Source organism: Dendropsophus ebraccatus, chromosome 14 (genome assembly GCF_027789765.1).
Source record: "Dendropsophus ebraccatus isolate aDenEbr1 chromosome 14, aDenEbr1.pat, whole genome shotgun sequence".
Classification (NCBI taxonomy): Eukaryota; Metazoa; Chordata; class Amphibia; order Anura; family Hylidae; genus Dendropsophus; species Dendropsophus ebraccatus.
The window spans coordinates 26,169,362-26,192,384 of NC_091467.1; the positions used below are offsets into that span (position 1 = coordinate 26,169,362).

Consider the following 23,023-nt stretch of genomic DNA (forward strand, 5'->3'; position numbering starts at 1 on the left):
CTGACGCAGCACTCTTACTACAGTACAGGATGAACACATGCGCCTGCGCACTACAGACGCTCAGTCAGTATTATGACTTGCATTCTATTGATCCGTTCTTCCATCAATCATAAAAAAGACCCGCCCATTACCTCAAGTAGTCTTCTGATTGGCTATGTTGTTCTGAGGGGGAAAAACAGCTCGAAGTGGAAGTCGCTGTCAGGCTGATTGGCGCGTTCGTACAGACTCCGCCCTTTCGTCCTGTGATTGGAGGATTTGTTCCCCGGCTGGCCGCGGATTGGCTCAGGGCTTTCGGCGGGTTGCTGAGGTTTGAAGTTGGGGCTGTAACGGTCACGTCTCAGTTCTGGGCAAGGGAGCGACGGGAACGGATAGCGGGAGAAGCGCCGGAGTTGTGTAGCGGTCGTCGGTATCGTGTAACGTGTCAAGATGGAGACTGAGCCATTTCAGGTGAGCGAGTCCTCACTAGTGTCTATGGACGTACATAGAAATACCATGGCGGAGCCTGTACAGGCAGCGGTGTGGGACCACAAGTCTCAGCGGGTGCGGCAACGTTATTACAGCGTTATACTAGTCTTGTAGGTGTATATAAGCGTTATTACACGGCAGGGAGTTGCTGCGGGACCTATCGCGATATGATATAGCATACACTGCGCGAGTGGGCTCACCAGACACGTGACTGCCAGGCAGCTGCAGTACTACAAGTCCCAGTGTGAGTGCACGGCAGTACTACATCGCCCAGCATGTCGTGGGAATGAGTGCATGTAAGCAGCTAGTGGTGGTACTACACCTCCCAGCACGAGGCTGTCTGTAAGATGGTGGTGGTACTACACCTCCCAGCATGCTCTGCCCAAGACATAAGATACCCATGCAAGGTGTGGTAGTACTACACCTCCCAGCATGCTCTGCCTTATACATAAGATTATACACAAGCAGGAACAGGTAGTACTATACCTCCCAGAATGCTGTGCCTCAGACATAAGATTATACACAAGCAGGAACAGGTAGTACTACACCTCCCAGCATGCTCTGCCCAAGACATAAGATACCCATGCAAGGTGTGGTAGTACTACACCTTCCAGCATGCTCTGCCTCAGACATAAGACTATACACAAGCAGGAAGTGGTGGTACTACACCTCCCAGCATGCTCTGCCTCAGACATAAGATTATACACAAGCAGGAACAGGTAGTACTACACCTCCCAGCATGCTCTGCCTCAGACATAAGATTATACACAAGCAGGAACAGGTAGTACTACACCTCCCAGCATGCTCTGCCTCAGACATAAGATTATACACAAGCAGGAACAGGTAGTACTACACCTCCCAGCATGCTCTGCCTCAGACATAAGATTATACACAAGCAGGAACAGGTAGTACTACACCTCCCAGCATGCTCTGCCTCAGACATAAGATTATACACAAGCAGGAAGTGGTGGTACTACACCTCCCAGCATGCTCTGCCTCAGACATAAGATTATACACAAGCAGGAACAGGTAGTACTACACCTCCCAGCATGCTCTGCCTCAGACATAAGATTATACACAAGCAGGAACAGGTAGTACTACACCTCCCAGCATGCTCTGCCTCAGACATAAGATTATACACAAGCAGGAACAGGTAGTACTACACCTCCCAGCATGCTCTGCCTCAGACATAAGATTATACACAAGCAGGAACAAGTAGTACTACACCTCCCAGCATGCTCTGCCTCAGACATAAGATTATACACAAGCAGGAAGTGGTGGTACTACACCTCCCAGCATGCTCTGCCTCAGACATAAGATTATACACAAGCAGGAACAGGTAGTACTACACCTCCCAGCATGCTCTGCCTCAGACATAAGATTATACACAAGCAGGAACAGGTAGTACTACACCTCCCAGCATGCTCTGCCTCAGACATAAGATTATACACAAGCAGGAACAGGTAGTACTACACCTCCCAGCATGCTCTGCCTCAGACATAAGATTATACACAAGCAGGAAGTGGTGGTACTACACCTCCCAGCATGCTCTGCCTCAGACATAAGATTATACACAAGCAGGAACAGGTAGTACTACACCTCCCAGCATGCTCTGCCTCAGACATAAGATTATACACAAGCAGGAACAGGTAGTACTACACCTCCCAGCATGCTCTGCCTCAGACATAAGATTATACACAAGCAGGAACAGGTAGTACTACACCTCCCAGCATGCTCTGCCTCAGACATAAGATTATACACAAGCAGGAACAGGTAGTACTACACCTCCCAGCATGCTCTGCCTCAGACATAAGATTATACACAAGCAGGAAGTGGTGGTACTACACCTCCCAGCATGCTCTGCCTCAGACATAAGATTATACACAAGCAGGAACAGGTAGTACTACACCTCCCAGCATGCTCTGCCTCAGACATAAGATACCAATGCAAGATGTGGTGGTACTACACCTCCCAGCATGCTCTGCTTTATGCAAAAGATTATACACAAGCAGGAAGTGGTGGTACTACACCTCCCAGCATGCTCTGCCTCAGACATAAGATTATACACAAGCAGCTAGTGGTGGTGGTACAGCTCCCAGCACCAGGCTGACTGTAAGATGGTGGTACTGCACCTCCCAGCATGCTCTGCCCTAGTCATAAGAAGATACCCATGCAAGGTGTGGTGGTACTACACCTCCCAGCATGCTTTGCCTTATACATAAGATTATACACAAGCAGCTAGTGGTGGTACTACACCTCCCAGCATGCTTTGCCCTAGAAATGAGTATACCCGAGCAGGAAGATGTAGTACTACAGCTCCCAGCATGTTCTTAGAGCTAAGCATGTCTCCATCTCTGCGGTTGCATTATATAGACTTATACATAGAATCCAATCAAAATATCTGTCACGTTCCCGTAACATGTCAAAAGTTTTAAGTGACCGGGACACCTCATCTCTACCTGCAGGAATGAAAGAACGTGTGCAGGGTGATAGGAAAAATCCGAAATCAGGAGATCTGAATAGTGACCCTAGTAATATGAACTACATGTGCAACCTGTCTCAAAGAATATATACATATAGGGGAAGATTTATCAAGCATGGTGTAAAGTGAAACTCCCTCAGTTGCCCCTAGTAACCAATCAGATTCCACCTTTCATTTTCCAAAAAGTCTGTGGAATAAAAGGTGGAATCTGATTGGTTGCCGGGGGCAACTGAGCCAGTTTCACTTTACACCATATTTGATAAATCTCCCCCATATGTTAAAAACATATCCTTAGTGTCCTTAGTGCACACTATCATCCATGCAGCGGAAATGCTTGTAAACAATGGCGGATGGTGCTGCATTATGTATTTCCTGAACAATACCGCCATATAATGGTTAAATAATACCAATAGTTAGTTCATGTAGCATCTCCTTAGCCGTGTTCACACATGGCGTTTTCTTTGGTGTACAGATGTCGCTTATATTTGAGTGAAGAAACATTACGGCTTTTAGCTGTTTTGCACATAATCTGTTGTGTCCTATAAGTGTGTGTGTGTATGTATGTATGTATATATAATATATATATATATATATATATATATATATATATATATATATATATATATATATATATATATGCATGCAGTGCTGACATGTCATCCATTGTGTGTATACTCTAGTGCCGGCTTTATGCTTCCTGCAGTGCTGTTGGCGGTGCCCCCTGCTGGCCTTGTATGTTTCCTTGCAGCAATGAAATGCCCAAACACACTGAGACCAATCACTGGCCCTTCATCAGCCAGCATGCTCAAGCCCCTCTCATCTCTAGAAGTCGAACCGTGCTGCATTCACTTAACACTGGAGCATTGAAAGGAGTATAGGACTGCCAGCAGCGGGGTGGCTGTGTCTGTTATTAGCAGCGGGGACAGCTACCTATACAGTGCACATGACAGTATACAGGGTTCACCTCCTAAATATTTAGTGCTCTTTACATTCCTTAAAGGGTATCTATCATTTAAACAAACTTCTGACATGTCATAAGGACATAGGTCAGTGGCTTGTATTGGTGAGAGTGCGGGTGCGTGTGTTTAACTGGTCTTCTGGAGGTGATAGCCATAGAAGGGGGGGAGTGGGGGGGTTATACATCTTGTCAAGATTTTGTTTATCAAGAATGGAACCTATGGAACTTCCAGCAATCACATTTACCAGATGTTCCATAGGCTCCATTATAATTCCATCTGCTACTTTAGCAGTGAGAGTGTAGATGGAGAGGTAGATGGACCTCCATCTGTACTGTATGTTAAGCCGCACTATTGCACAGCCTAACATACGGTATTGAAAACCAGGGAGTCCTGGGCTTGTATCTTATTTAAGCACTGAGTGACGATATTTTGTTGCATTGTGCATCCTTACTCTTGCTTAGCTGAACTTGAGCCCACTTTGCTCTACACTGTAAATGGCTGCCATGTACTCCTGCAGGGATAAAGCTTGGTTGACTTTGGCTTCACAGTTAGATCTGCAGTTTGCCCCATTCTGAAAGGCTTTGTCTCTTATATCAGTAGATCAGTTACTACAGTTTGAGTCCTATAGCGCTTGTCCTATGATTAAATGCTGTTACTTTTCATTGTCATGGTTGATGTCAGGTGAGTTGTGGGTGTTAGTTTCCTCTGCTTCTCTTGCTCATGACCATTGTCTGTTCTCTTCCAGCCTATCTTTGAGAACAAGTCCACAGTGGACAAAGTCAAGAAAGCGGATAAAAAGCGCCTTTCTGTTGAGAGGATCTACCAAAAGAAGACTCAGTTGGAGCACATATTGCTCCGTCCTGATACCTACATTGGCTCCGTAGAGCCTGTAACACAGGTGAGGCTGAAGTGTACATTGACAATCCGTGTGATCTGAACTGGGTTTGACAGGAGTGTTTAAGCTGTCTCCAGTGCAACCTGTGGAGCTGTGGTTTTTCTTTTTGTCCTTGCAAAAATATTAGGCTGACAGACTAATGTTTAGTTTGTCATGTTGTATTTTAGAATACTCACTCCTTAAAGTGACTGTACCACCAGGCCCAGGGCGAAGCACTGGAGGCGGGCCGACCCACCCTTAGTGGGAGGAAACCCTAGCCCCTCTATGACGTGACTCCATTAGAATCAATGGAACCCTATCATAGAGGGGCTAGGGTTTCCTCCCACTAAGGGTGGGTTGGCCCGCCTCCAGTGCTTCGGCCTGGGCCTGGTGGTACAGTCACTTTAAAGGAGTTGTCTAGGCTTAGAAAAGCATGGCCACTTTTTCCAGAAACGGCACAACTCGTCAGGTTGTGTTTGTTTTTGTAGCTAAGTTTGATTGAAGTGAATATACCGCAACCTGAGGACAGGGGTGGTGCTGTTTTCGCAAGAGAAAAACTGTGTTTTTCCTACTCCTAGATAACCCCTTTAGTTCTCCTGAAAAATGTGTTAGGCTGTGTATTAATATGCACTACATCTTTGCTGGACAACACTTGACCAGAATAGAGATTCAAACTTGCATAACAAATCACTGATTCAAACAATTTGTATGGTCTAGAAAACATTTCCACTAAGTGCTCTGATAACCCAGCAAAGGTGTATCCTACTTTTCCAGGGAATTGGAACACTTGGTAAACAGAATTAACTATTGTAGACAAATTGATCGTACTGTAAGTGTGCTCATTTATATTCACTAGTTTAATACACTGACCAATATTGTGCGAAGGTGTGTTCTCACTGATTACAAATCAGCAAAATTACGCGGCTCTCCACTCAAAGAATTGACATGTCTGTTCTTTGAGTGGGGAGTGGAGCTGCGGGAGCCCTCCCATAGACACACTGTCCGCCTATTTTGCTCAGTGTGATCCTACCCTAACAGGGCAAACTGATACATTGGCTTGTGCTGTAATGAAAATGTTACCTAGTAAAATACCTATTATAAATATAAAGTTTAATCTCTGCAGTCTGTCCTGTTGCACTTGCATTGTCACTATGAATCCCCAGTCTTAGTGCCGTTTTACACGGCCTGGTGTGCGGCCATGAGCGCAGATCAGCCTTTTGCAGCGACTCTACAAGGCACGATTATTCAAGCAGCCAGACTGCACAATCGCTGTATCGTTCGTTTAGCTGTTTTAGTGCTCATGACTTTACCTGAGGCACAAAAGATCCAATCAGCTGACATGTTGGTCTCCGGTTGGGGTGAATGAGTGTTCCTAGGAACCTAGGAAGTGTTTTTTGTATTGCTGCAATTTGCTGCTTAAATTTTTTTCTTTTTTTTCCCTTTAATTTCTTAAAGCAAATGTGGGTGTATGATGAAGACGAGGGACTAAACAGCAGAGAAGTGACATTTGTCCCTGGCTTGTATAAGATTTTTGATGAAATCTTGGGTGAGTTTATATTTTAATATTTATTTCCCTAATTTCTTCCAGTTTATAGCAGTTAGGCCCTATTCACACAGCTAATGTAATGGAGCAGGTTGTGAGTCTGCTCAACATTATTATATATTAATAGCAACCAATCACAGCTCAGCTTTCAGCTCTGATAAATGAAAGCTTAGCTGTGATTGGTCGCTTTGGACAGTTTACCTGGATAGTTTGTTTTACACACTTTAATAGATGTAGACCAATAACTTCAGCCAATGGCTAAACTATGCTATTACCCTAGGGATGTGGAGAATTTTCTTTGACTGTAACTTTTATATTTTAGTAAACGCCGCTGATAACAAGCAGAGGGATCCAACAATGTCATGTATCAAGGTCACAATTGACCCGTAAGTAGCTTGCAGTTTCTGATCTTTATAACATGGTAGAAATGATAACGTGTGTGTATATAGGAATGTAATCGTATTTATTGCACTTTGTTCTCTTGCAGAGAGAACAACGTAGTCAGCGTGTGGAATAACGGGAAAGGTATCCCTGTTGTTGAGCACAAAGTGGAGAAAGTTTTCGTTCCTGCCCTTATCTTTGGACAACTGCTGACTTCCAGTAACTATGATGATGACGAGAAGAAAGTTACAGGTTAGTGAAGCTTATACCCCTGGCTCAAGCTTTGTAGGATTTGTAAAAATGTTCACAGCTCAACCTGTGTACCTGCAGTCTGAGTCCTCCAGAGGCTTCCCCTTTACATATCGTCTAGTAGTGTTAAATAACTCATCCTCCCAACACATCAGCCTGTTTAGTCTAATGCACCTGTCATGGCATAGCAGAGAGGCATCCTGTCATGGAGTAGATAAGTAAGGGAAAGGAAGACAAACAGCCCAACTCTGGTCTTACCTCTGAAATGGGAAGAGTGAGAAATAGCTGTGCACTATGGAGGGGAGTCACAGGAACTCATTTACAGCAGTGACAAATAAAATCACCTTGTCACTACACAGAAGGGTTTATCTAAGAAAATTAGAAGAGAATCCCAGATTATTTCACTTGCCTAATTATTCTCTATGTACAGGTGGTCGAAATGGTTATGGCGCCAAACTATGTAACATCTTCAGTAACAAGTTTTCTGTGGAAACTGCATGTAGGGAATACAAGAAAGTCTTTAAACAGGTATGTGTTGCAAATGTGAAAAAACAAACCTTAAACTTGCATCCATAGGTTATACATTGATATATTGCTGGCAAGAAAAACTTACAAAAACGGATGTGAAATTTAGCTCACGTTTTGTTAAAATTGTATAAGCGCGTTTGTGAAGTGGGTCCCAACCTTAGTACTATATGTGTAGAGGTGTGTGACGACTGCAACAGAACACCTATGGGGAGCAACCTAGCATTCCTGCTGCCAGACAAAGCCACTAAAGCCCATAGGCACAGCACAATGGCAATCGAGCCTGTTCAACCTATGTCAGCCACTATTAAACGGGTACTCCAGAGAATGTTGTGTGCTTTGGTTGTTTTTTTTTTTTGTTTTTTTTTTGCCCTATACATTACTTTGTAATCTAACTTCATTCAAATAAATGTATAGCTCCATTTAGTGGCAACATCAAAGTTTGTGTCAGGAACTGCAGGGCTCTCGAATATTCCCTGCCGCGCAACGCTATACAGAGCAGGGTCCTACGCACTATAGAGTAATGTACATTACTTTAATAAAGTTACTAGTGTAAAAAAAAAAATCCAGTCTCTGGAGTACCCCTTTAAGAAGATTGTGGCATGTATGAATTTGACATGGTATGAGCCATGTACTTTATTTTATGCAAGATAAGTATATCCTAGGGCTGGGCGAGCGAGTGAGTGTCGCGGTGAGAGGAGGAGGGCTCAGTCACCCTGGGAGCACCGGCTTACACCTGGTTGATGGATATTATAGTTATGTTTAATCAACTTCATTCCTTGACTTGACTGTTTTTGTAGTAATACACTGTTCTCTTTTAATAGACCTGGTCCAATAACATGTCTACGGCCGGAGAGGCTAAAATCAAACCTTTTGATGGGGAGGATTATACCTGCATCACGTTTCAGCCAGATCTCAGCAAGTTTAAAATGCAGACTTTGGACAAGGACATTGTGGCACTTATGTCTCGGAGAGCCTATGATGTAGCTGGAGCTTCTAAGGGGGTGAAAGTGTTTCTGAATGGCAAGAGACTTCCTGTAAGTTGTGCATTTAGATGTATGTGTAGCTGACCGACTTTCATTTGTTGGAGTCACTAACTTATTTCTTTGCCCTGATGTCACGATCTCTAGGTTACTGGCTTCCGCCCTTATGTAGATATGTACGTTAAAGATAAGTTAGATGAGACTGGAAACCCTTTGAAAGTCATCCATGAAGTTGTAAACGATCGATGGGAAGTGTGCTTGACTATGAGTGAGAAAGGCTTCCAGCAAGTCAGCTTTGTCAACAGTATTGCTACCACAAAGGTATGGTTTCCATATTAGAGGTAATGCATGCAGATGACTAGTTGGACTGTGGTTGAAATGCCTTTGTCTTGATTCTTGTCCCTAGGGTGGTAGACATGTTGACTATGTTGCTGACCAAATTATCTCCAAAATTATTGATGTTGTGAAGAAAAAGAATAAGGGTGGCATTTCAGTGAAGCCATTTCAGGTACGTCATTTGAATGAAACATTGCTTAAAATTCTTATGGGTTCTTGAGGCTAGGGTTTAAACATAAGTTATAGATTTTGGGTATCACTGTAATCTTACTGATCTTCCTCAGAACTGCCTTTTAGTTGTCTTTCAATACCCAGGTGAATATCTTATAGCGTGACTGCCATCTGGAGTGACTTTGGAATTATCAGACATGTCAAAAGTTCGTGATCGCACCTGTTCTTACTCCAGGAACCAATTACAGTCCTGAGATGAGATACAGAAAAATGGAGCATGGCAGCACTAGTCTCTTCCTGGCTGTAAATCCTCTTTTGCTGCATTAGTGTTTTGCACAAAATAGTCTCATGTTCTACTGGCCGGGATCAGAGCGCACTGCTGCTCGCTCTCCTCACCTGTATCTCGGGATACCATTGGATCTCAGGAGTGAGACCCAATATGGTCAGCAACGTTTGACGGTTTGAAGTGTCACCGCCATTTCCAAAATTCCACATTTGACTCGGACTGATCAAAATATTTACCACACTTGCTCAAACTTTAAATCTTGGTTTACTGTGAAAACTCATATGTACAGGAAAATTACCTCATGGTAGTCCCTAGCTCCCTATGCTTGGGCCATAGAAGTAAATGGAGTCTGTGCACAGATTTGTTGCCACCAGATTTTACCTGGGCGTCAACGTATGCGTGCCTCAGAAGGCACAATCGTAATGTGAACCTAGTCTTAGCTTTTCTAAAAAAATGTTTTTAAAAATCTAAACCTTTTTTAACCTCTGCTTCCTTTCCAGGTGAAAAACCACATGTGGCTGTTTGTGAACTCGTTGATTGAGAATCCAACTTTTGACTCCCAGACGAAGGAGAATATGACGTTGCAATCAAAAAGCTTTGGATCTAAATGTGCTTTGTCTGAAAAATTCATTAAAGCGGTAGGTATTTGTAGCAAATCTTAAGTTTTTAAATGAGTATATTCTCAGTTAAAAAAAGGGGTTTTGTTTTTTAAATCAAAGCTGCTTAAGCTGAGTCCATAACCACTTCAATGCTTACTGAGCTGGCTGCACCAGTAGATTGATATCCAGAACGTGTCTATTTGAGCTGTGAGTATTGTCCAAGAGGTGGAGCTCCTCGTTTCCTGGGCTGTAGCACGGTTATGACACACTGTTTTGTACATTGTGCTCACTGATTATGCAAAGAAGCTTGCATACAGCACAGTGAGGTGTTTCAGTGCCATATCCAGGGAATGGCTGGTCCCACCTGATTGATACTATTCACAGTCTAAATAAAGGCGGTTTTTAAAATGAAGACCACAAAGATATGTTCTGAAGGCTGTTGATAACTAGTTGGCATTTCTGTTAGCTCAGTAGGTGGTCAGGGCGGTGACAGATTAACTTTAACTATGTAAGCTCTAGTAAAATCTCATCTTTCTGTGATCTTCCATTACTGAAATGTGTATTACATTCAGATTTTAATCCAAAGGAAGTATAAAACAAAGTTTTAAATTTTTCTATTTATATTTAGCAAATTGTAATTGGCCAAAGTACCTCAATACCTACAAAATTTCCCCATGGCTACGTCCTGCTGTATTTTATTTCTAGCAAGGACTATCATTTGTATTACAGTCTGACAGTTCATTCCTTTGTTCGTGAGAAACCCATGTTAGTGCTGATCTACAAACTGCAACTGAGGGGTTGTGTTATGTAGCTTATTGTCAAGGAATAGAGGTCGCATGACACCCTTTTTGTGTGGAGATCCTAAAATGGGCCGTCCTGGACAAACATCAGAGCCAGAGGGCTGAGATAAGAGGAAAGGCAAGGATGCAGGGACCATACCCCAATAATGCTTCAGTAAGATCCCCTCTTAGAATGGAAGACATAACCCAAACTCCTTTGTTTCTGTGTTGTCTTCTAAAGGACCACCCAGCATTTATTAGTGATCCGTTTTGTTACTGACTAACTTATCATCCTGTGTTCCTTCAGGCAACCAACTGTGGTATAGTGGAAAGCATTTTAAACTGGGTAAAGTTTAAAGCGCAAACTCAGCTGAATAAGAAGTGTTCTGCAGTGAAGCACACGAAGATCAAGGGGATCCCCAAACTTGACGATGCTAATGATGCAGGTACTTGTCCTCGAGCGGTCAAGACTACGACTATGTGAATTAACGTTTTGTAGGAGTGAATGGCTGTAAAAGTGGAGTTGTTTCTTTATTTCAGGCAGCAAGCACTCTGGGGATTGCACACTTATTCTTACTGAAGGAGATTCAGCCAAGACATTGGCTGTTTCTGGTTTGGGTGTTGTTGGAAGAGATCGCTTTGGCGTGTTCCCATTGAGAGGCAAACTTCTAAACGTCCGGGAAGCTTCTCACAAGCAGGTGAGTTATTGAAACATTTAATTGATGTTAGTAAATGAATGTGACTTTGCTAGTTAGATCTCCAGCTATCACTGCTTATCCTTATAGTACTATCTAGTCTTCTACACTACTAACTGGCACCTAAACTTTGTGTTCAGATTATGGAGAATGCTGAGATAAACAACATTATCAAGATTGTGGGTCTGCAGTATAAGAGAAACTATGAAGATGCGGAGTCCCTGAAAAGTCTTCGCTATGGAAAGATCATGATTATGACAGATCAGGTGAGGCCTCCCTGCTAATAGGCAGTGGATGGTAGTAATCTCCTGGGAAATATTTGCCGTAATTGATAGAAATGCGGTTCTGCATCTGCAAATACAATTCATCTTTTTCTATTTTATTATATAGGATCAAGATGGCTCCCATATCAAAGGCTTGCTGATCAACTTTATCCATCACAATTGGCCATCTCTGCTAAAGCACCGTTTTCTGGAGGAGTTCATCACTCCTATCATAAAGGTAACATGTTTGCCCACTGCTAATATCTACAATGCCCATAGACTTCTGTTGTGTTCTGTGTCTTATACCATTGCTGTTCATGCAGGTCACTAAAAATAAGCAGGAAATGGCTTTCTACAGTATCCCTGAGTTTGAGGAGTGGAAGAACAGCAATGACAGTCACAAGACCTGGAAAATAAAGTACTACAAAGGTTTGTTCTAAAACCCTGTGTGGTAGTGCTGGCAGGCAAGTAAGAACCATCTTTGTACTCTTGTGGTGAAGGGGTTCTCACTGTGGTGTCGCCTAGGAATTTTATTAAGGCGAGAGCTGAATGTCACTTTAATCTGAGCTCCAGTAGTAATGTCTAATACTATGCTAATATGAAAGTATAATAGATTCTATAGCAGAGGATAAGATTGTCTTGAGGCTGGTATCTGGTAAAGAGTGTGATTATTGCTTCATTTAGTCTTTTAGCTGATTTGCTGAGAAATACTTCATTATGAGTGTTTAACCTCTAAAATGTGTTTCTTACAGGTCTGGGGACCAGCACATCTAAAGAGGCTAAAGAATATTTTGCGGACATGGAGAGACATCGAATTGCGTTCAAGTACAGTGGCCCCATAGATGATGCTGCGATCACCTTGGTAAGGCAGATTTATTTTAAGATTGTATCATTTTCAGCCTTAAAGGGTTACTCTGAAGAATAAATCCTCTTGTGGCAGAAAGTTAGATTTGTAAATTGTATTTTAAAATGTCAAGCCTTCCAGTCCTTATCGGCTGCTATATGTCCTGCAGTAAGTGGTCTATTCTTTCCAGTTTTACTTGGTGCTCTTTGCTTACGCCTCTTTCCAAGTCAGAAACGGTCCAGATCAGTAGCAAATCCCCAAAGTAAACCTATCTAGCTTTGGCCAGTTCCTGACATGGACAGAGGTGGCAGCAGAGAGCACTATGAGACTGGAAAGAATACATCACTTCCTGCTGGACATACAGCAGCTTATAAGTTATGGAAGACTGGAGATTTTTAAATAGAAGTGGTTTTTTTACCAATCTGTGTAACTCTGCAACCAGTTGATTTAAAAACATTTCCCCTACTCTGGAGTACCCCTATTTTTAATAGCAAAGCAATGAAAAGAGACTGAAATGCCTGCTATGTGTGAAGGGGTTCATGAGCTCATATAGTGTTCCTAAGCCCTTTTGCCATTGGTTAAAGATTTCCAGTTTCAATCCCTTTTTCCCCCTCTAAAACACCTAGGCCTTTAGCAAGAAGAAAGTTGATGACCGTAAGGAGTGGCTGACAAACTTTATGGAGGACAGGAGGCAGAGGAGGATTCATGGTTTACCAGAGGTATGTTCAATACAATGTAAAATACAATGTGTGATGTTGGTTCTCCAGCACTCAAGTTTGCGTTGAAATGTAATTGTTCTTTAACAATTTTTAGGATTATCTGTATGGGAAAGCAACAAAGCACCTGACCTACAACGACTTTATAAACAAAGAGCTGATTCTGTTCTCTAACTCCGACAACGAACGTTCCATCCCATCCTTGGTTGATGGTAAGTAAAGAATCTTTGCTAGTTTGCAGGTTCTCCCTTTTGTCATGTTTAAAGATGCTAACCACTACTACTGTGTGACTATAGGTTTAAAGCCAGGTCAGAGGAAAGTCCTGTTCACTTGCTTCAAGAGAAACGACAAGCGAGAAGTGAAGGTTGCTCAGTTGGCTGGTTCCGTAGCTGAAATGTCTGCCTATCATCATGGTGAGGTAAGACCTTGGTCTACATTATGCTTCTTATAAACCATCAGAGGATGATTGGCCACGTGGTCTAAAAGACCAAGAGAAAACGATTGATAAATTCCCCCACTGTATATATGGTATTACTTATTACTGTAAGGCTTTTTTTAGGGCGTTTTATTACATTGTCTTTTCCTCTTTTAGGCCTCTCTAATGATGACTATTATAAACTTGGCTCAAAACTTCATGGGCAGCAACAATGTCAACCTCTTGCAACCTATTGGTCAGTTTGGTACTAGATTACATGGTGGTAAAGATGCTGCCAGCCCTCGATACATCTTCACAATGCTAAGGTAATAGAGAGGAACATCTTAAAAACTTTACTTGTATGTTAGCAGGCATATTGAAAAAACTTTTTTCTGTTGCAGCACTCTTGCCCGTCTCGTATTTCCTACTATGGATGACAGTGTCCTGAAGTTCATCTACGATGATAACCAGAAGGTTGAACCAGAGTGGTATATTCCCATTATACCTATGGTACTAGTGAATGGTGCAGAAGGAATTGGCACTGGTTGGTCTTGTAAAATCCCCAATTATGATGTCCGTGAGATAGTAAACAATATCCAAAAAATGTTGGCTGGCGAGGAGCCTCAGCCTATGGTGAGTATAATCCTAAAATCCACCCAGGTATTTGAACTCATGAGCTTTAAAATAAGACAATATTACATTTGTGACATTCTGTATGCAGCTCCCAAGTTACAAGAATTTCAAGGGCGTCATCCAAGAGCTCGGTCCAAACCAGTACATACTCAATGGTGAGGTGTCTGTGTTGGATTCAACCACTATTGAAATCTCTGAGCTCCCTGTCAGGACATGGACACAGGTACCTGCAATTCTGAGGCTTCTCAGTCATTCAGTCATATCACACATTCATTCTTTTATTCTAAACTATTCTCATCTTTTTACCAGAATTACAAGGAACAAGTGCTGGAACCCATGTTAAATGGGACGGAAAAGACTCCTGCACTGATCACTGACTATAAAGAATATCATACAGACACCACAGTCAAGTTCATTGTTAAGATGACAGAGGAGAAGTTGGCTCAGGCCGAAGCTGCTGGCTTGCATAAAGTCTTCAAGCTTCAGACCCCTCTTACCTGTAACTCGATGGTGAGTGAGCTGTAATCTGGGTACTTTGCAGCACTTAGCCTGTGTAGATTGTTGCATTTTTTGCTGACCAGTGTTTCCTTTTTTCAGGTTCTCTTTGATCACACAGGATGTCTAAAGAAATATGAAACTACTATGGATATTTTGCGCGAGTTTTTTGAACTGCGACTCCGCTATTACGCCCTAAGGAAGGATTGGCTGCTGGGAATGCTCACTGCTGAGGCCTCCAAGCTGACCAATCAGGCTCGCTTTATCCTGGAAAAGATTGAGGGCAAAATTGTGATTGGTATGATGAGACGCCTCTGAGAGAAAAGGGTTAGCTAAGCAATTGACATTTCCCCTGAGGCCAGAAATACTATATATTGTAAAAAAAAATGTATATACTACTAAATTCCGTTGTCCGTTGTAAGGTCATGAATAGTGCACTGGTTAGAATAGTGTTTTAGCAATCTGTGAGGGATTGTGTGGTCTGATCCTTGGCAATTTTCCTTCTAATAGATTAATGTTCTTTTAACTACGTTGCAGCCTTAAAAGGGCAATGTCAATATCTTAGACAACCTGCATAAACAGCTTGTGTGTGTCCTGGTGTCAGTGCGCTAAACTGATTTATGTTTATCTCCCTAGAAAACAAGCCAAAGAAAGAACTTATTCAGATGTTGGTGCAGAGGGGATATGACTCAGATCCAGTCAAAACATGGAAACAAACTCAAGAAAAGGTACAATCCCACCCCCACCCTTTGAGTCAAAATAGACATTTAAATTCTCCCTGTCCCTTAAAGGGGCACTTTTTCGGTGGGACCAGGGAGGAGGTGGCTGAGGGAATAGACGTCCCCTCACCTCCCCGGATCCAACGGCGGGTTCTGCATTGCGACGCTCTGGTTCCCGGCCACTTCCTGGTGTCTGACGCGGGCTGGATCCGTAAGGAGGTGGATCCGTAAGGATCCGTTTCAAGTCCGCTCAGATCGTGCCTCTGTCACAGACACCAGGAAGCGTCCGGGAACCAGGGACCGGAGCGCCGCAATGCGGGACCCGCCGCTGGTCCCCAGCAAAAAAACAATTGACATGTCCAAAGCTGTGGTTCAGAAAAATCTGTAAACAAAAAAAAAAAATCCTGGGATTGTGACACTTCCAGGAGACTTCTATGTAGATGTGTACATGTTGAACTTTTTTTTTTTTTTAGGTTGTGTGGTGCAAATAGTCATGCTTTTAACATAAAATATCAGTTTTTACACTTAAGGGTATGTGCACCCTTCAGGATAGACTAGGAATTTGAAGCAGAATCCACTAGGTTCTGCCCGTCCCATTGATTTAGTTAAGGTTTGTCATGCTCAATACGCCCAAAAGGTTGACATGTCAATTCTTTGGGCTGATTGCCAATTGCAGTTGACAAATTCCAATTGAAACAATGGGACAGGCAAAACTTCACGCGGATTCTGCTTAAAATTCCTAGTCTATCCTGTAGTGTGCACATACCCTAATGAGAAGTTGCACCAACACAAAATTGCATGAAGGTGCCTGTGTGTGTGTATGAAGTAGTGGGACATATTAGGAATGTGCGTTGTCTCTTTTTTTCAGAGAATATATTGGGAGGGATGGAGTTAGTTTTTTATTTTAATTTTGGTTTTGTACAGGTTAAGTGAAAATTCTCCTGGCTACCAGAGGTTCAATATGTTCGATAAAAGATTTAAGCAGTACTGTCATTTGTATTAACTTATGACATGTCATTCAGATATGTAGTAAGTTAATGGGGCACTCCAGGGAAATATAAAGATGTTTTCGGGAACAAAATAAAAAGCTAAGCTTACCCATTCCTGAGCCCCCACCACCATGCAGCAGCTCACTGACAGTATCCTATTTATCCTGGCATCCTGCATCATCACATCCTGGCTGAGCAGGAATGATGCTGCAAAAGACTGGTGGCTGGCAGTGAGATTCTGCTGCTACCGGGGACAGATAAGCATAGCTTATGTTCCCCACCCTCCTGCCTGTCTGGGATTTTTACATTTCTCCCGCTTTCTCTTTCAAGGTTACACAGTATCTCTGTCCTGTGAGCTGCTGTGCTTGTGCTACAGGCTGCCCCCTTTTTCTTTGGCCCCCTTTAACAACTGTTAAATTAACAATGTAACATTTTGTGTGTGTGTTCAGTTACGTCATGTGAAGCCTCTAAATTTCCTTATGTCCCTTACTTTGTAGGAAGAAGCTGGAGAGTTAATTGAAGAAGAGGAAACTGAAGCTTCAACCACTGGGCCAGATTTCAACTATCTCCTCAATATGCCCATGTGGTATTTGACAAAAGAGAAGAAAGATGAGCTGTGCAAGCAGAGGGATACTAAGGTTAGCCTCATATGACTGGCATTTTGGAAGCTGAGCACTGCCTCCCTATGCTGCTGCTTGGTAATAAATTAGCTTGTTTTGTATTGAAAACGAAGTACGATAAGTGTGTCCTTTAGATTGCAGAGCTTAATGATCTCAAGAGGAAGTCTCCTTCTGATCTGTGGAAAGCTGACCTTGCTGCCTTTGTTGAAGAACTGGAGGTAAGTCAACTCAAGGACTGCTTCTCCTCACACTGCTTCTTTCTGGTCATTAGTTATCCATGTGAAACATACTTTGTCAGCTTTACGTTGTTTCTTATGTGACCTCTGTAATTGGTAACTGTGGAGTTGTTTGTTGAAATAGCGCGTGGAAGAAAAGGATCGGCAGGATGAACAGTTTGCCCTCCAAGGCAAGGTAGTGAAGGGCAAAAGTGGAAGGTCACAGGTGAAAAAGATGCAGTTACAGGAGATCCTGCCATCACCCCATGGGAGACGCATTGTTCCAAGGATCACAACCGCTATGAAGGCAGAAGCTACAAAGAAGATCCGAAAGCGAGTGAAGGTGAGCATGCAGTGCGGTTAAGAAGTACAGTTAGTTGACAAAAAAAGCCATCATATAGTTGTAGGAAAAATAGGAGTTATGGCCCTTTTTTAATTCCTTTAAAGATGGTCATCATAATTGTACAATGATTCCTTAAGCTCTTTTGTATTCCTGCCATTCTTTTATTTCTTTTTATTCCTGCAATTTATTTTTATTTTATTTTTTTTAACCTTCCCTAGGGTGAAGATATTGCAAAGAAGATGGACTTTGGAGAGGATGATGATGAACAACAGGGAAGCCCCGAGAACAGCCCGCAGAATAGTCCTGAAGGCATGACTCTTGCAGAAAGACTGTCTAAAAAAGTCAAAGCTGAGCCAGGTTTGTGCTTTTCCTCAGTAAAAGCTTCAGCTCGCTATTAGTGATTGTGTGGTCAGTAACAGACAGATTTCAATTTAAAAGGAACTAAAGCGAAAGCAACAAAAGGCAAGAAGCAGGCGACGCTGCCATTCAAGCCAGTGAAAAAAGAGCCTGAAAGCCACTTTATGGATTCAGAAAGTGACTCTGAACCAGAGGTGTTGGCTCCACGTGCTGTCCAGCCAAGACGGGCTGCTGGTAAGATATGTGCTGAGTGCTTGAATACTCTTTTTACCTGTTTGTCAGTCTGCAGGGTCTTAGTGGTTAATAAAAATGTAAAGGGGTTGGGCATTTTTGGTTTAAAGAAGTCCACCGAAAATTTTTATTGAAGTATTGGATTTCCCCCAAAAAGTTATACAAATCACCAATATACACTTATTACAGGAAATGCTTATAAAGTGCTTTTTTCCCTGCACTTACTACTGCATCAAGGCTTCACTTCCTGGATAACATGGTGATGTCACTTCCTGGATAAATGATGTCACGACCCGACTCCCAGAGCTGTGCGGGCTGTGGCTGCTGGGGAGGATGATGGCAGGGGGACACTGAGGGACACAGGGCACTGGAGGAACACCGAGCATCCTTCTGTCATGGCTTATGTGTTTTTGTTTTTTATTTGTAGCAAATGTAAAATATGTAATGGATTCAGATGAAGACAACAGCGTTGGTAAGCCTCCTGAGGACAGCGATGTTGACAGTGATGCTCAGTTTAACCCCTGCGTACTTTCAGATGATGAATCCTTTGAAGTTGCCAAACCAGCACGAAAGCCTAAAGCTGCTCCCAAGTATGTACCCAATAGGTCCTGTGTTGTCGTCTGCGTTCTGCATTCTGTAGGGTTTCCCTATGAAAACTTGAACACATGTTACATAAATGCCAGTTAGTGGGATCTGCCCAATAGACTTCCCATGCCAACCAAACAATGTAGAATACATTTTCTCTGGATGTCTATGTATGGACTAGCACAGTCTGCTGCAGTTATTCTACACAAAAAACTTTAATCCCAGGGTATAATGGCTCAACTTTTGGCCTCCTGTTAAATAGGTAGCTTACAAAAAAATTCTTTCAAATCAACTGATACCAGAAAGTGCCAGAGATTTGTAATTTACTTAAAAAAATTCTCAAGGATTCCAGTACTTATCAGCTGCTGGATGTGCTGCAGGGAGTGGTATTCTTTTCAGTCTAGAGAAGCAGGAGAGGTTTTCTATGGGAATTTGTTACAGTTCTGGACAGTTCCTGACGCAGACCGAGGTGGCAGCAGAGAGCACTGTCAGACTTGAAAGAATACACCACTTCCTGCAGGACATACAGCAGCTGATAAATACCAGAAGACTTGTGATTTTTTTAAAAGAAGTAAATTACAAACTTCTGGGACTTATCGATTTGAAAGAAAAATATTTTTAGTCAACTACCCCTTTAAAGGGGTAGTCCACCCAAAAAATTTTTCTTTCAAATCAACTGGTGCCATAAAGTGCCAGAGATTTGTAATTCACTTCTATTAAAAAATCTTAAGTCTTCCAGTACTTATTAGCTGCTGTATGTCCAGCAGGAAGTAGTGTTTTCTTTCCTGTCTGACCCAGTGCTCTCTGTTGCCTCCTCTGTCCATGTCAGGAACTGTCCAAAGCAGGAGCAAATCCCCATAGAAAACCCCTCCTGCTCTCCAGACTGGAAATAATACAACTTCCTGTTGGGCATACAGCAGCTGATAAGTACTGGAAGGCTTGAGATTTTTTAATAGAAGTAAATTACAAATCTCTGTCACTTCATGGCAGCAGTTGATTTGAAAGAAAAAAAATTTGGGTGGACTACCCCTTTAATGTAACCCTATAGATCAGCGCTTCTCAAACTGAGGCGCAAGGTCCCTGTCTGTGCCGGCAAACATCTCTGGCCCAGGTATGTTGAGGTAGATTATAATATGGGCCATCTGATTTGCCTGGCCATATTATAATCTAATGCTGCGTTTACACGAAACGATAATTGGCCCGATCGTACGATTAACGATGTTGGAGTAACTATTTTTATTTTTTTTCATAACGATCAGCATTTAGATGTTACGAAATATCGTATGGAAAAATCTGTTTGCGATTGTTTTAAGATCGCCCGCATGCGCCGGGGGCATCTCGCAGCTGGCAGGGGTGTGGGGCTGGCAATTAGATGTGGGGAATTAATTGAGTGAGTGATTGTGGGAATTAATGGGACAAATAACTGGTAGAACTAATGGGAGAAATAACTTTGTGGGGCATTACTCTGGCATTATAAAGAGATCTGCCGCTGCGTAGTAGTAGTAGTATGTGTTTGGTGAGGTCCGAGCATCAACATGGAACGCCTGGTGAGCCTTGAGAAGCACTGCTTTACACCCACCAATAGGTCATGTTTTGAGGATATCAAAGAGCAGCTGTGATAAAAACCTGATGCACCTGAGTTTAATTATATCACCTGTAAAATACTAAGGAAATCCTGAAAACATAACTTGTGGGCGGATCTTAAGGGCTGGAGTTGAGAAACACTTCTATAGATCACTTGATGTATATGCTGATTAAACACAATGTAAATAAGCTAACAATACTTTTCTGTAGTTTAACTGTGTTTACTCGCGTTAATGACTAACACATTTTTTTTTATTATTGTTCCCCCACAATAGAAAGCCAAAGAAAGATCCCAGTCCAGACAAAGTTAAAGAAGCTGCTCCTGAAAAATCACCTGAACCGCCCCAACCAGGTATTTCAGAGACCTATATCAAACCTTTCTCCAGCACTAGGGGGTTACTGACTGGCCAAGTTGAATAAGTTACTGCTATAAATACAGTGTATAATGTTGCTATGTATTGTTGCTATAAATCTGATTCATAGTTTGTCACTTTCTTTTAGTGGCGTCAGTAGTTGACAGCGACGACGAGGCTCCAGTTGAGGTTCCAGTTAAGCCGCCAGTGGCAGCGGTCACTGCTCCAGCAGCCACCAAGAAGAAACTACACCCCGCACCAAAGAAAGCCGAGAAAGAAGAAGCTCCTAAAAAGCGTGGCAAGAAGCCTGGATCCACTGCTGCAAAAAGCGGTATGCCGAAACATTGACAGAATCAGAGATTTACTCATCCATAGGCCTGTTCCACACAAGCCCAATCCTGGGTTATTTTTGTCAGTCTTTTTAGGGGTATTCCCATCTCGGCTCATCTCTTCTCCATATGATATAGGGACGGGCAATGTTTCTGGCATGGGGGGGGGTTGTCTGTAGTCAGCTTTACTTAAAGGGGTTATCCAGCGCTACAGAAACATGGCCACTTCCTTCCAGAGACAGCACCTCTCGTCTCCAGTTCAGGTGTGGTTTGCAATTAAGCTCCATTCACTTCAGTGGAACTGAATTGCAAGACCCCGCCCAAACTGGAGACAAGAGAGGTGCTGTCTCTGGAGGAAAGTGGCCATGTTTCTGTAGCACTGGATAACCCCTTTAAGGGAACCCCTTCAACTGTAAAGGGTTAGCTGCTTGCAGTGCATTCCATATTGCTGATTTTTTGTACTAAATATAGTAATTCCTGTTCAGAAAAACAACCGTCTATCTTGGAGGCGCTGTCGAAGCCTAAACCATCCAAATCTGCCGCCAAGCCTGTAGATTCTGATGATGATGAGATGCCACCTGCCAAGAAGGCTACCAAACCCCGCAAGAGGAAGAACTCTGATTCTGACTCTGATTCAGATTTTGGTATAAAAAAGAAAACTAAACCAGCAAAGGTAAGGAAATGGTTGGCAACAAGATTCTTCATTTTATTTCCATAGGCTTTGATCGGGTCCTCGTAAAGTTTTGCTTTGACCCTCTGTACACTTACTTTTTGGTTATTTTTCAGAAACCAAAAGCAAAAGATGACGATGACTTCAGCCTAGACCTCTCCGACTCTGACGCTGGTGTCAGCCTTGCACCAGCCCGTTCCCGAACTGCTCGTGCGAAGAAGCCTATGACCTATATAGAGGATTCTGATGATGATGACATGTTCTAACCTTTTTCCATAACTTTTTTTCTTCCAGTCTAACCAAGACGTAGGCAGCTATTAACTTTTCAATAGCACCGCACTAAGGAAGATCTTATCAGCATCTCCTGAGATGTTCTGCTAAAAAGTGACATTTGTGTATCTTAGAATCTAAGAATAGTTTTTAGGCTCGTTGGGTTTTAGGCACTGCCAAGTTATTTATTACCACCCGCATCTTTATAATGACTCCAAAGTCGCTGTGGGTGTTTGGAGCGTTGGCAGGTTTTGACGTTCTTTAGTTCTCGGTTAGTACCTGCTCTCCTAAATTTACATAGTGTTTTATCTGTTTGACAACCCTCCAGCTCTAACTTTGCCCTGTTTTTGAGAGTCCACGTGACTTCACCCACTGGGGGGGTGTATTTTAGTGGCCAGTTGGTGTTTACCATGTTTGAATTTGTGGTGTTTCTCACTGATCTGTGTTTTATTCCATTTGTACATAGTCTGTGAGAGTCTCTTGCATATATTTTTATGTCGTCTGTCTTGTCAGTCTATTTGTTACTTTTCCAATACAGTTTGTAATAAATTATAAATAAACCCTTGCAGTGGTTTTATTTTTTTATTAGAAAACACGTAAGAACCTTAAGCGGAAATAGTTACAGAAATAGGATTTCACTGTTGCACTTGCCTCTTCCCCTGGTTAAATTTGATAAATGTCTTCAGCTTTAGTAACTATAGACCTATACTCAGCAAGACCTGACTCGGCAAGAGTATACACCTATAGGCTATGTTCACACTGCGTATGAATCTGTCCATAGATCGTACGCCGCCGTACATGTGCGGCTGAAACTACGACCGTGGGAAAAATCTACATGCGTACGAAGCGCGAACATGCGCCCGCAGTACAGTTATGCTTCCCTAGCTTGTTTCGAAGCGATCTGAGCCAGGTCATTTACTTGGAAATCTTCGCCCAGCCCCGTAAACCACACAGAACCTTTTGGATCGAAAAATCAAGTTCAATTTGGCTGAAATAAGTACTTCGTACGGGACCGCATGGAAATCCACGGCCGTGAGTTTCAACATTTCCGTCCTCAAACAATGG

The 23,023-nt window shown here is 42.6% G+C and overlaps 1 protein-coding gene across 1 annotated transcript; it reads left to right on the forward strand.

Annotated features, from left to right (window-relative positions):
* The first annotated feature begins 248 nt into the window (after nucleotides 1-248).
* Nucleotides 249-22,475, forward strand: TOP2A (DNA topoisomerase II alpha). The gene is made up of 35 exons (XM_069953800.1): nucleotides 249-447; nucleotides 4,652-4,804; nucleotides 6,236-6,326; nucleotides 6,646-6,709; nucleotides 6,811-6,956; nucleotides 7,384-7,481; nucleotides 8,303-8,515; nucleotides 8,609-8,782; nucleotides 8,868-8,969; nucleotides 9,755-9,892; nucleotides 10,940-11,078; nucleotides 11,173-11,330; nucleotides 11,468-11,593; nucleotides 11,718-11,828; nucleotides 11,914-12,019; nucleotides 12,343-12,452; nucleotides 13,061-13,153; nucleotides 13,248-13,362; nucleotides 13,447-13,568; nucleotides 13,743-13,891; nucleotides 13,967-14,198; nucleotides 14,287-14,421; nucleotides 14,508-14,708; nucleotides 14,796-14,991; nucleotides 15,330-15,421; nucleotides 16,899-17,039; nucleotides 17,156-17,239; nucleotides 17,382-17,579; nucleotides 17,798-17,936; nucleotides 18,018-18,170; nucleotides 18,595-18,772; nucleotides 20,612-20,688; nucleotides 20,838-21,020; nucleotides 21,504-21,691; nucleotides 21,805-22,475. Exons 1-35 carry the CDS (start codon nucleotides 427-429, stop codon nucleotides 21,952-21,954), a joined length of 4,776 nt encoding a protein of 1,591 aa, XP_069809901.1. The 5' UTR covers nucleotides 249-426; the 3' UTR covers nucleotides 21,955-22,475.
* The last annotated feature ends 548 nt before the right edge of the window (nucleotides 22,476-23,023 follow it).